This window comes from Pavona decussata, unplaced genomic scaffold, assembly GCF_977016875.1.
Source record: "Pavona decussata unplaced genomic scaffold, jaPavDecu1.1 SCAFFOLD_26, whole genome shotgun sequence".
In the NCBI taxonomy this organism is placed as follows: domain Eukaryota; kingdom Metazoa; phylum Cnidaria; class Anthozoa; order Scleractinia; family Agariciidae; genus Pavona; species Pavona decussata.
Window position 1 is genome coordinate 773,316 of NW_028145449.1, and position 14,065 is coordinate 787,380.

The window sequence follows — 14,065 nt, forward strand, 5'->3', positions numbered from 1 at the left end:
AACCTGTATCGTTGCTTTACCTAGTAAGTCTTTATAGAGACTGAGCTCATTAAACTTTAATCTGTCTTATGAATTTTTGTCAGTATCAAGCACCATGTTTTTTTTTGGAAAGGAAGCTAAGTATAAGTTTTAAAAAGAAGCAAAAGTTTTTTGAAAATGTATTAATTTAAAAAAAACACAGTTCAGTAGAAAAATCTTTTTCTTGTAAGTCCGTATACCACGGAACCATAAGGTACCTAACGCCAGAAGAATATTCATTTATCTAGATATGTTTCTAAAAAGGTAATTAACATGATGATGCGGGAAGATAACACAACAGGAGAGTTGTTTAAACCACGTTATGACTGTTAAATAATTAAAGAGGAAGTTATTAAGAGTTCAGCGAATAATGTTTTATCTACCGTCGCACCTGTGCAAGCTAATTTCAAATTGTGCTCCCAAGGAATAAACTACCTTTCTTTTTTTATCATAGTACTGGCACACTAACAAAATCACCCTGCTTTTGATCTTTGCGTCTTAAAATTGCCATTCTCTAACATTTAATTAAGTGTGACGGCAAATGCCGACTCAATAACATATTATACAAATATCATCTGACTGAGAAACGTTTTTCAATATTGCGATTATTAAGGATCGAAATATGACAGCGTTCTGAGCGAGCTTCCTCTACTGTTATAATATTTATTTTCACGAAGGCTTGGCCGAAACGTCCAATATGCAGTTATAGCATTTTTTATTTACATATACACTCTTGTTTGTTGCAATTTATATTATTAAAAAACTGAAAGTTCCTGGTTCATACAGGTTGATCCAGGCTGCTTTTGTGTTAAATTCGGTGTAGTTTTTTGTATCTTAATTCATTTTTGGGAATGTCACTCTGACTTCTCTTGTTGCTCACTTTGTTTACATTTGCCGTACATCAACAGACATATTAGGGACCTTACGAAAACACGACGGCGACGATAACGAGGATGTTAAAAATGAAAATGTTTCATGAGGAAACAAAAGCTCCGAACGTGCGTTCAAAGGTTAGAACATTCCTTTGACGTCTTCTGCAAGAGTATGCTGTCGCCATGTTACGGCAGTGCTCGGCAAAAAGCTTAAACTATGGCGTAGTTTATTGACGACTTAAGTCAATTTACTTTGTCAAGTTTTGCTAAATCGGCGTCATGAGCTTTAGCTGAAGTTATGGATTTTATCAGAAAACAACAGACAAAAATTATGAAACATTGGGATGAGTTCTTTGCAACTTTATCTATTTCCGAAGATTATAATTCAACAGACAATCCATGTCCTAACTCCATAAGATGATAACTTAATATATAAAAATATTGATTTACATTTAATATGTAGCACGGCGAGTCGATAAACGCTGGTCACAAAATATAACAAACCAGCATGGAGGGCTTAAACAAATTATCACTTCATAACTAAAACGGAAGTTTCATTTGTAGTTCAGGGAACAACGATTTCATGCACTACTCATAGCGATAAATAATAATAGGGAAATCATGTTACTGTGACAAACATTATGATCATATTACTCAGATTGAAGCAAGTTTTCAACTCATGCAGGGTGAAATTAATTGTCGTTTTCCTTTAATTCATGTTCATCCCAAAAAAATATTGAAAAACAATTTAAAGAAAGAATTCATTATATATTTCATATTTTTAATTGGAGTTTTGTGCCGCCAGCTAACTACAAAACGCTATAAATTAATATAATTTGACAACCAACACAAGTTTTCAGTTTTTTTTTCAAAATGTATTAACTTATAAAAAACTTACAATACACTAGAAAAATCTATTTCCTAAAAGTCCTTCCACCACTCACTCTTAATGCACCTAACGCTCAAGAATATTCATCCACTATAGACATCTTTCTGTAAAAGGTAATTAACAGGAAGATGCGAGAAGATGACAGAACAGGAGAGTTGTTTAACTAAAGAGGAAGATCCAATATAATTTTTTGTCTACTGTCGCACCTGTGCCAACCTAGTGAAAAATGGGCTCCCAAGAAATAAACGATCTTTTTTTTTATTCATGGTATGGGAGTTTAAGAAAATAAGACAATAAAACATCTGTATCGGTTGTACAGATACAAGACAAAAGTCGAACGTCCATGATCATGTTTGAACAGCTTATAGAGTCAGTCAACGTTTTTCATAATCTTTAGTTGGAGTGTTATTCAGCCACTTAAGAATGCAAATTAACTTGTAGTGGCCGGTGCGCCAAAGAAATTCCTGTCAATAATGAACACAACTGTGATCTCGTCAGTTCAATAAAGGACCTTAACATCGCAAACCAACACTACAAACTTATCATAATAGAAAAGCACGATTGACCTGGCACATAAAACGTCGCCCGGGTTTGCGCTTTGCGTCTTAAAATTGTCATTCTCTAACATTTAATTAAATATGGTGGCAAACGGGAGAGGGTAGACAAAGTCAGGGATGTTGTTTTTGTTTGTCTGTTTCTCTGTTTGTTTCAATTCGCTTTCTTTTTGCGGGAAGAACGATTTCATATACTACGTATATAATAATTTTAAACTCATGTTACTGTGACAAAACATTATGATCATACTTCTTTGATTGAAGCAAGTTTTGGACCCACGCAACCTGAAACTAATTGTAGTCTTCCCTTAATTTTTTTTCATGCCAAAAAAACTATTGAAAAACAATTTCAAGACACAAGTCACTATATTTCATATTTTCAATGGAAGTTTTACGCCGCCAGCTAATTACAACAGGCCATGAATTGCTTTATTTTGACAAACAACACAAATTTTCAGGTGTGCGCATGCTCTTAAGCGCCTCATAAGTTTGCCCCTATTACAGGTGTTTTCACTCTGTCGCCAACCTTGTTCCCAGTCCTTTTTTTTCTGTTCGCGACAGTACAAAGGCCCTTGTAGCCAGACTACCTTGCCAATACATCTCATTCGACTATATGTAGTTAAACGAGACGTAGATCTTGGACTATATTGATCCGCGCTTCTTTTTGCCTTGAACTTTAATTTATCTTACGAATTTTTTGAGCACCTAAATCTATCAGAAAGGAAGTTCACAAGAAATTTGAAACATCAGGATAAGTTCACTGAAAATGTATTAATTTTCACAAATTACAATTCAGTCAACAAATATGTTTTGTAAGTCTTTATACCACGCAACCTTAATGCCCCTAACGCCCCAAGGATATTCATTCATGCACAATAAACATGTTTCTGTGAACGTAGATAACAGAAATATGCGAGAAGATGACAAAAAATGAGACTTGTTTCAGTCTCTTATGACAGTTGCAGTTACATCATTAAAAAGGAAGTTCCAATATCAGTTCAGCGAATAATCTTTTAAATACAGTCGCAGCTGTGCAGACTTACTGAATATTGTTCTTCCAAGGAATAAACTACCTTTCTTTTGTTATCATGGTATGGGAGTAAAAAGAGAATCAGAGAACTAAAAATTTGTTTGTCGTGAGAGAAAAGGTAAAACCTTTATGATGATGTTTGAACAATTTACTGAGTCAATCAACGTTTTTCATAGTCTTTAGTGGGAGTTGTATTCAACTAATTAAGAATGCAAATTAGCTTGTAATGGCCGGTGCACCAAAGCAACAGAGATCTCGTTCAGTAGAGGACCTTAGTACAAACTTAACATCGAACAACAACACCATAAACTTATCATTGTCATTGTCATCTAACATTTGATTAAAATATGGCGGCAAATGGTAGAGGGTAGGCAGAGTCAGGCGGCTATTTTTGTTTTTCTTTTGTTGTTGTTTTAAATTCGCTTTGATGCCGACTGTGACAAACATTATGATCACGCTTCTTTGATTGAAGCAAGTTGTGGAGCCACGCACCCTGAAATTATTTCTCGTCTTCCTTTAATTCATTTCCATCCCAAAAATTATTGAAAAACAATTTAAAGACACAAGTTATTATATATTTCATATTTTTAATTGGAGGTTTGTGCCACCAGCTAATTACAACAGGCCATGATGCTATAATTTGACAAGCAACACAAGTTTCCAATCGAGTGCATGCTCTTAAGTGCGTCACAAGTTAATTCCTATTACAGGTGTTTTCTTTATATCACCAATCGTGTTCTCAGTCCTTTTTTCCTCTTCGAGACAGTGCAAAGACTGGTAACCAGTCTACGTTTCATTCGGCTATATGTATTTTAACGAGACATTGGTCTTAGCCTGTATTGGTTCACTTTTATTTCTTCCTGAAAATTGAATACTTGTGTGTATTTTATTTATTTGTTTTTTTTTTAATCTCTTTGTTTGCATTTGTGGTATGTCAGTGTCCAAACAAGAGACTGAAAACAAATTAAAGAAAGACATCAACAAACAGAAATAACTAAGCACGCCCCCTGAATGTCAACTGTGAGATATGCTTATTGCGGCAAAGATAAATTAACTGAAAACATTCATATTTTTCACTGGAGTTTTGAAAAGCCAGTTAACGAAAAAAAAAAAAAAAAAAAAAGATTGTGGTACTCAACGTGACTAGCAACACAATTATTCGGGGGAGCGTGTGCTGTCTAGCAAGTGTTTTAACAGTCGTCAATGCAAGCAATAAGCAAATAACTAATCGCTTCGGCGTCTTCGTATCATTCAAGCCTCAAAATCTCCCTTTTTATCATGGAAATTAGTCCTATTTGACCCTAAGCTGACATTCGTTTCAAAATTCTAGAAAGTTCTTCTTGATTTATTTTTGCCACCTTGAGTTATTCGCATAAATAAGTCCATGAAGATCGACTGAAATTTTACGCCAGTGATCGATCACGTGAACAGTGGTGGCAAACGAAATATAATCGCGTGTTGAAGAAATTTGGCTGCTAACTAACACTTACGCGCGCATACCTCGATCAAACAAGACCTGATTATGAGGCTTTTTCTTTTCTATTTTCTTTTCCAGTTTTGGTTTTCTCCGGTTTTATTCATTTTTCGTTCGCTTCGTTTGCATTTCAAGGAGATCAAACGGAATGTGGACTGAACTGAACAAATTTAAAGAAAAGAAATCATCAAGCAATTTTATTCATAACTAGTTTAATGTCACAAACAACTAGCCAATGTCTGCTAACTGTTAAGCTTTTGTTTAACAGTCGTAAAATTAAAATAAAAATGCCTTTTTTTCTTCTAATAATTAAGAGATGGATTTTCTTTGACAAAGCAAAAACGAAAACCGCACAATTTTAATTCATTCATAGTTAAGTTCTGTCTTCATCCCTGGACTGTAGAATGGTGTACTAACTTTGCTGTCTCGAATTTTGGGAACTAGCTCATAGCCAATCTTGCTTGGATTTTTTCTTGTGGTTGGCTTATATTAGTTGAACACTTCTCAACCTTCTGTCGACTTCCTTCTCCAAAGGAGCTCGTTTGTTTGGATGACCAATGCAATTGATACTTGTAGATAGTTTTATTCCTTCCACACGTTGAGTTATATCGATTTTAGACGAACACAATTGTTTATTTTACCGTCTATTTAAAACAGCGTTTTACTATTATACAAAAATTCACAGAGTAGAACTAAAAAAGCGCGGAACTTTAGCTTTATATTTTACCATGCTTCAATAAAAGCATTAAACAGTAAGACATTATTGTAAGAATTGATTCGATCAACATAAAAGTCCACTGAGTGTGTCCTTTACTGCTTGTCTCACTTCTCTGATCTTCCAACAGTAAAGAATCGGATTCAATGACGAGTTTATGGCAACCAAAGTTGCTGAATAAAACCTAGCGACCATAATGGCTGACGTAACTCCTCTCTGAAGGCGCAAAAACTCCTCGATAGCAAATGGCAGATAACAAACAACTAACGCTAACTGCACCCAAAGTGCGCTGGTCACTGTTTTTTTGTAACGCGCTATGTTCAATTGAACTGTTTGGTTTGGTTGTCTTTGATTAACGTTACCTTGTGCTTGAATCTGGTTATGACGGAGAGTAAAGAAAATTTTCGTGTAAGAGAAGATTAACGTGACTACACAAAGTGCTGCAGCAATGCAGCCATACCACGAGGCTATACGTTCATTCCAAAATAACATTGTTGCTCCGGCAGTGGATACAACCCAAGAAACAACTACAATGCGATATATTCGCTTTAAAGTTACAACTTGTCTGTACCTGAGTCCTAATAACAGGGCGAGAAGCCTGTCCACGCTTATTGCGGTCAGTGTATACAAAGACACACCACACAAAATATAATTATAAGCTGTGATATTGGACACAGCAAATACGTAGCGGCAAATATTCCATGGTTCGTTCAGTGAAGATATAAGATGAGTAACAAAAAGAGGTTCTACAATGAGACCAACACAAAGATCAGTTGTCGCTAAGTTACGGAACAAGAGTTTGGACGGTGCATGAAGTGAAGTCTCCTTGTTAAGGGCAACTAGGATCAGAGTATTCCCCAGAAATGCGGTAATGGACACAAAACCATTTATCGCTAAAAGGACTATCAAATGGTTATGGACTTCTCCGGTAAATGCTGTTGAACACGCCAGCCCATGGTATGACGTTTGCTTTGGATCTCCAGTTAAGTTTGTTAACGCCATGTTAGTGTCGGGCAAAACGAGCTCAATTTGTATCGCTGCTAAAAGTATTTATAATGACTACTTGCATTAAAATTTAATTTATCTTATGAATTTTTTATAAGCATCTGGTTTTTATCAGAAAGGGAGTTGAGAAGAAATTTGAAAGATTTGGAGAAGTTCATTGAAAATTAGTTAATTTCAAAAATTCAATTCATTAGAAAAATCCATTTATTATGAGTCCGTAAATACGGAACCTTAATGTACTATCGCCACAAGAATATTTATTCACGGTAGAAATGTTTCTGTATACGGTAATTTAGTAAACAGAAAGATGCGAAAAGATGACACAACAGGAGGGGTTTTTCATCCACATTAACACTTTTACATAAATAATGAGGAAGTTTTAATTTGCAGTTCAGCGAATGTTTTGTCTACTGTCGCACCTGTGTAAGCAAATTGTGCTCCCATTTAACTACCTTTAGTTTTTGATCATGGTATGGTTACCAGAGCTTCAAAAACACTGAAAGAAGACAAAATAAAATTTGTATGCTTTCCACATAGAGGACGAATATCAAACCTTTCTGACGATGTAAACGATCCCAGTATAAACTTGACAACAGAAATGCACAATTGACCTGCCACTTAAATAAACAGACATCAAAACATCGAACAGCATTACTTCTAATTTTTCTTATAAAATGCTTTAACTAGCAACGGACCATCCGTTCACATATATAATCACCCTGCTTTTGTTCTTTGCGTCTTAAAGTTACCATTGTCTAACATTTAATTTAGTATGGCGGCAAATGCCGACCCAATAACATTTTATACAAATATAATCTGACTGAGAAACGTTTTTGAATATTGCGAGTATTAAGGGTCGAAGGGCAGTGTTCTAGGCGAGCTTCCTGTACCGTAATGATATTTACCTCCACGAAGGCTTAACGGAAACGTCCAATGTGCAGTTATAACATTTTTTATTTACATATGTAGACTCTTGTTTCTTGCAATTTATATTATTACAAGACTGAAAGTTCCTTTTCATACCGGTTGAGTCAGGCTGCTTTTTCTTTTAATTTTGTTTTGGGTTCCGTTTGTGTTGAATTCGGTTTCATTTTTTGTCTCTTAATTCATTTTCCTGAATGTCACTCTCTGACTTATCTTTTGTTCACTTTGTTTACATTTGCCGTACATCAACAGACATATTAGGGACCTTACGAAAACACGACGGCGACGATAACGAGGACGTTAAAAAGCAAAATATTTCATGAGCGAAGCAAAAGCTCCGCACGGGCGTTAAAAAGTGAGAACATTCCTTTGACGTCTTCTGCAAGAGTATGCTGTCGCCATGTTACGGCAGTGCTCGGGAAAAAAGCAGAGATCTCATCCAGTAAAGGACCTTAGTATAAACTTAATATCGAACAACAACACCACAAACTTATCATAATAGAAACGAACGACTGACATGGCACATAAAACATTGCGCGGGTTTGCGCTTTGCGTCGTAAAATTGTCATTCCCTTACATTTAACTAAATATGGCGGCAAACGGTAGAGGGTAGACAGAGTCAGAATGCTTTTCTTGTTTGTTTTAAATTCGCTTTCTTTTTGCCTGAGCAACGATTTAATGTACTACGTATATAATCCTTTTAAAATCATGTTACTGTGAGAAACATTATGATCATGTTTCTTTTATTGAAGCAAGTTGTGGAGCCACGCAAGCTGAAATTAATTGTCGCTTTCCTTTAATTCATATTTATCCCAAAAAACTATTGAAAAACAACTTAAAGACACAAAGTCACTATATTTCATATTTTTAGTGGGATTTTTACGCCGCCAGCTAATTACAATAGGCCATGCATTGCTTAATTTTAACAAGCAAAACAAGTTTTTCAGGTTATCGCATGCTCCTAAGTTTGTCTCTATTTCAGGTTTTTTCGCTCTGTCACCAACCTTGTTGCCAGTCCTTTTTTTCTCTTCGCGATAGTGCAAAGGCCCTGGTAACCAGGCTACCTTACGAATACATTGCATTTGGCTATATGTAGTTAAACATGACATCGCTCTAGCCTGCATTGGTCCGCTTTTCTTTTTTCCGTAAAAACTGACACTAAAGCACTTGTATTTATTGTATTCGTTTTTTCCCCGCTTTGTCTATATTTATCGTATATCAGTGTCCAACCAAGACTGACTGAAAGCAAATCATAGAAAAACATCATCAAACAGAAATGACTGGCCACGCCCCCTGAATGTCCACTGTCAACTGTGAGACATGCCCATTGCAGCAAAGGCAAATTAATCAACACATTCATATTTTTCTCTGGGAGTTTTGAAAAGCCAGTTAGTTAAAAAAAATGTGGTTAATGCTCCCAACCCATGAGAAATAAGAACACAGCAATGATATGTGGGGTAAGGGGTTGGGAATGAAGTATTCCAATAGCAGGCCAGTGGAACTAAATTCCAATCAATAACTGAATCACTAATCTGGCTCCTCTCCGGGGATGCAGGTCACAAACCCCTGGGAGGGGTTCCTAATCTTCTTCGGGGCTGCAGTCACAATACCCCGAAAGAGGTCCTTACTCCCTTTCAGGGCTGCAGGTCACAATACCCTGAAAAGGTCCCTACTCCCCGTCAGGGCTGCAGGTCACAATACCCTGAGAGAGGTTCCTAGTTCTAAGGGAGTTTAGACTCATGGTTACCATGGTAACCCATCAATTCTGTGAGTCTATGGGGCCAAGAGTGCCTGTAAGGGAGCACTTCATCCCAGCCCAAATTTTATTTGTGTATTTTGATTAGACAAATCTAAATTGTAGACTAACTCCTTACTACAATTATGTAGTCCTTGGGATTAGACAAGGCTAATCAGTTCATTCAGTGTCTTTGATGCATATAAACTGCATAAAATTAATACCAACAGCATTGGTTGCTAACAGTAACAAAAATAGCTCATAACTGGAACGTTTTGTATGAAGAGATATCAATACATATTGCTGTGTATCTGAAAATTAGAAACATGTACATTGGCTGTACATAGGAAAGCTAGTCAATGATCCCGTAACGTGGGGGCCAAGGCCCAGCTTAGCAGCTTAAGTAAGATATAATTATAACTATTCATAAATTCATAAGCATTGTGTAATACTAGTGTTAATTTGTGTGTGACATGCTTAAACCATAGGGTGGGGGGGGGGGGGGGAGGGAAAAACACGTCGTAGAACAAGACAACTACAGTTTGCTAGCTCGCAGCGACGGAATGAATGAACACACAACTCGTGCTCGATGTCTGAGGATTGATTGACAGTGAAATACCAGCCGATTCTGATTGGCTCAGCGTACAGTTTGCGTTACTAATGCATGTGATCCCGATAAACTTTGGACTGTGAAACCCTACCCCCTACCTTAAAGCATGTCACACAACCAGCACGTAATCTGTCATGGTTGTCCCATTAACTTAAATTTATGAGGACATAAATTGGTCTTTAGTGCTCCCAACCCATGAGAAATAAGAACACAACAATGATATGTGGAAGGGGTTGGGAATGAAGTACTCCAATAGCAGGCCAGTGGAACTAAATGCCATCAATAACTGAATCACTAATCTGGCTTGGTAAGGGGGGTCAAAGCCCCCTCCTCTCCGGGGATGCAGGTCACAAACCCCTGGGAGAGGTTCCTAATCCTCTTCGGGGCTGCAGTCACAATACCCCGAAAGAGGTACTTACTCCCTTTCAGGGCTGCAGGTCACAATACCCTGAAAAGGTCCCTACTCCCCCTCAGGGCTGCAGGTCACAATACCCTGAGAGAGGTTCCTAGTCCTAAGGGAGTTTTCCTAATCCTCTTCGGGGCTGCAGTCACAATACCCCGAAAGAGGTCCTTACTCCCTTTCAGGGCTGCAGGTCACAATACCCTGAAAAGGTCCCTACTCCCCCTCAGGGCTGCAGGTCACAATACCCTGAGAGAGGTTCCTAGTCCTAAGGGAGTTTAGACTCATGGTTACCATGGTAACCCATCAATTCTGTGAGTCTATGGGGCCAAGAGTGCCTGTAAGGGAGCACTTCATCCCCACAAATACACAAAGTGTATTCCCCATAGACGAAACAACCCCGACCCCTAAAATAAGTAATGAATTAACTAATTAAAGGTATCACCTAACTGCTGACGGGAAACCCCAGAAAGAAGGGAAGGTGGGCACTGTAAAAGTTGCATGTGCCTCTGTTCGCGTCCCCTGTTTTAGACACATTTCGCTGGGGTCCATTGGAAAAGAGCGGATACTCTTCTTTGAGTATCGCTGGTGACACAGTAAAAATGGTTAACCAAAGCTGAGTGTCAACCACTGACCAATTAATAGACTTATTTACGCTAGCTTTCTGGCGAAACTTAAAGTCATAAATGGCCCATCCTAACCCTTTGTGCACACGGGCTGCGTATCTAATTAAACTCACATATTGCAAGAGTTCCTGCGATCGTGTTGGGAACTTGCCGATTAGTACACTCATATAGGACGTAAAAGCAATGGTCCACTGTTCAATATCGGTAATAGGGGTGGAGGCCGTCTGCTTCGATTTCTTCGACACCCTAACGACGGAGTTCTCTAAGGAGAGGACAAGATTATCCTCCTCGTCGTGCAGCGACAGGTTCTTAGGAAGTAGTTTGGGAAGATCAAAAAAAAAAAAAACTCACCACATTGGATGTCTTTGATATACTGCCCTGGGATGTCTTGGAAGGGCGATGCGAAGTTAACCGCAGCAGTGTTCGTGGGAACTGTCGTTTCGGGCGCTGTGCCACGCACAAGCGAAGCGGGCCTTTGGGCAAGGAGGCTCGACAAAGCACTCACAGCGGCCCTAGCCGCTTCGGTCGCTATCTCCCTGGCAGATTGTTTCACAGTGTCCGCAATTAATTGTTGGATCGTCTGTATCTGGCCGTCTGGAAACTCAGTGCGCTCTTGCCTGTGTGCCGCCGTTTCGTCGTTGTTTGGAGTTGCTGGTTCGTGTTCATTGATGTTTTGAACCTGAGTTGGTGGTGGATTGTTCAGCTCCCGGAGCCGGCGTTCGAGAGTCCTTCGGACTCCTGTCGACGGAATTCCATGTTGAACGCAAAGAGAGCGAAGGTCGGCGATGGATAGGGCTCCAAGCACAGTCGGGGCGATATTCGGTTGTGCGCCTGGGCGGGAAGTCGAGTGGCGTGCTCGTGGCGGCATGATTTGCGGTCCTGAAACTTAAAATCGCCTCACAGGATAGATAGACCGTCTCAGAAACGAGCGAAGAAACAAATTGAACGGCTGCGAAAGTTATTAAAAGACACGTCGTAGAACAAGACAACAAGATGCCTGCTATACTGGCATTACGCGAGATGCTGGGGCTGATTCATTTATTCCAACTGTATGCTTCGCCGATTGATTAAACTATCCTTGCTGATGGAATAGTTTGAGTCACGACGATCGCGTTACGTTGTTTCCCTTGTGTTACGTTACTCAGAGTTTCATTGGAAATTGCGGAAATTCCATTGCGATAACGTAAGCTTCTCAATGACCTCTTTTCAGTCTCGCGTCGTGGTCTAAGACTGTCAAACAAAGCACGATTCCTTCGCCAGGAATTTACCAATTTCCACCGTTTTAAATGTCGAATGCTTCTTAGAAGTTATTCTTTCGATTTGCCGCTTCAAAATGGTGAAATTGCTGTTTGAAAACGGCACACTTGAGTCCAGAATATGTTATAAACAATATGGTGCAACAATTTAATGCAGTTTTAATGAAGAAATCAAATGATGCGTTGAAGTCACACAGGTAAGGGTGAGTGGGTCCCCTCCCTAGCGATATAAGCGACAAGAATGGATTTTGATTGGCCTGCTGTTGTTGAAGACAATCAGAACAATACATCCCGAGTAGGAGAGGGGAGAGTTTAATGAATAAACAAGATGCCTGCTACACTGGCATTACGCGTGATGCTGGGGCTGATTCATTTATTCCAACTGTATGCTTCGCCGATTGATTAATCTATCCTTGCTAATGGAATAGTTTGAGTCACGACGATCGCGTTACGTTGTTTCCCTTGTATAACGCGACCCAGACTTTCACTAGAAATTTTTGAAATTCCATTACGATAACATAAGCTTCTCAATGACCTCTTTTCAGTCTTGCGTCGTGGTCTAAGACTGTCAAACAAAGCACGATTCCTTCGCCAGGAACTCACCAATTTCCACCGTTTTAAATATCGGGTGCTTCTTAGAAGTTATTCGTTCGATTCACCGCTTCAAAATGGTGAAATTTCCGTTTGAAAACGGCACACTTGAGTCCAGAACATGTTAACAATATGGCGCCAAATTTAATCCGGAATTGATAAATAACTCAAATGATGCTTTGACGTCACACAGGTAGGGGTGAGTGGGTCCCCTCCCTCGCCATATAAGCGACAAAAAAGGATTTTGATTGGCCTTCTTTTGTTGAAGACAATCAGGACAATACATCCCGAGTAGGAGAGGGGATAGTTTAATGAATAAATTAATGTACACATTTGTAGCTACGAGGAAGAAAAAAAAAAAAAAGAAAAAAAAAAAAAAAAGAAATCGACCCGTTTTTAGACACGGTATGCCCCTTCAGGGCATCCCGCGTAATTAATGTACCGATTTGTAACTACGACGAAGAAAAAAAAAAAAAAAAGAAATCGACCCGTTTTTAGACACGGTATGCCCCCTCAGGGCATCCCGCGTAACTCTGACAGTTTGCTAGCTCGCAGCGACGGAATGAATGAACACACAACTCGTGCTCGATGTCTGAGGATTGATTGACAGTGAAATACCAGCCGATTCTGATTGGCTCAGCGTACAGTTTGCGTTACTAATGCATGTGATCCCGATAAACTTTGGACTGTGAAACCCTACCCCCTACCTTAAAGCATGTCACACAACCAGCACGTAATCTTTCATGGTTGTCCCATTAACTTAAATTTATGAGGACATAAATTGGTCTTACCAACGTGACTAACAACACAATTATTCGGGTGAGCGTATGCTCTCAAGGAAATGTTTCAACAGTCGTTAATGCATTCAATAAATGAATAAACACTTCGACGTCTCCGTATCATTCAAGCCTGAAAATCTCTCTTTTCATCATAGAAATTAGTCTTATTTGATCCTAAGCTGACATTTGCTTCCTGTCGAATCTACCTGTACATTTATAGATATTTCAAAATTTGATTACATCTCTGGAAAGTTCTTCTTGGTTTATTTTTTCCAGTTTGAATTATTCGCATAAATTGGTGCATGAAGATAGACTGTAATTTTACCGCTGGTGATCGAGCACGTGAACAGTTGTGGCATATGAAATATGATCACGTGTTGAAATAATTTGGTTGCTAAGTAACGCTCACGCATATCCCAAACAAGACCTGATTATGGTGCTTTTTCTTTTCAATTTTCTTTTCCAGTTTTGGTTTTCTCCTGTTTTACTCATTTTAAGTTCGCTCCGTTTGCAGTTGCAGCAGATGAAACGGAATGTAGACTGAACTGGATAAATTTTAAAGAATAGAGGCCATCAAGCAATTTTAT

General features: G+C 38.7%; 1 protein-coding gene across 1 annotated transcript; it reads right to left on the reverse strand.

Annotated features, from left to right (window-relative positions):
- Nucleotides 1-5,507: 5,507 nt before the first annotated feature.
- Nucleotides 5,508-6,611, reverse strand: LOC146485386 (trace amine-associated receptor 9-like). Its single transcript, XM_085103267.1, has one exon. The coding sequence runs from the start codon at nucleotides 6,552-6,554 to the stop codon at nucleotides 5,619-5,621; it is 936 nt and encodes a 311-aa protein (XP_084959393.1). The 5' UTR covers nucleotides 6,555-6,611; the 3' UTR covers nucleotides 5,508-5,618.
- Nucleotides 6,612-14,065: the final 7,454 nt, after the last annotated feature.

What these genes read in the sequence shown, in the direction of transcription:
- LOC146485386 (XM_085103267.1), bottom strand. Translation starts at nt 6,554, where the DNA reads ATGGCGTTAACAAACTTAACTGGAGATCCAAAGCAAACGTCATACCAT.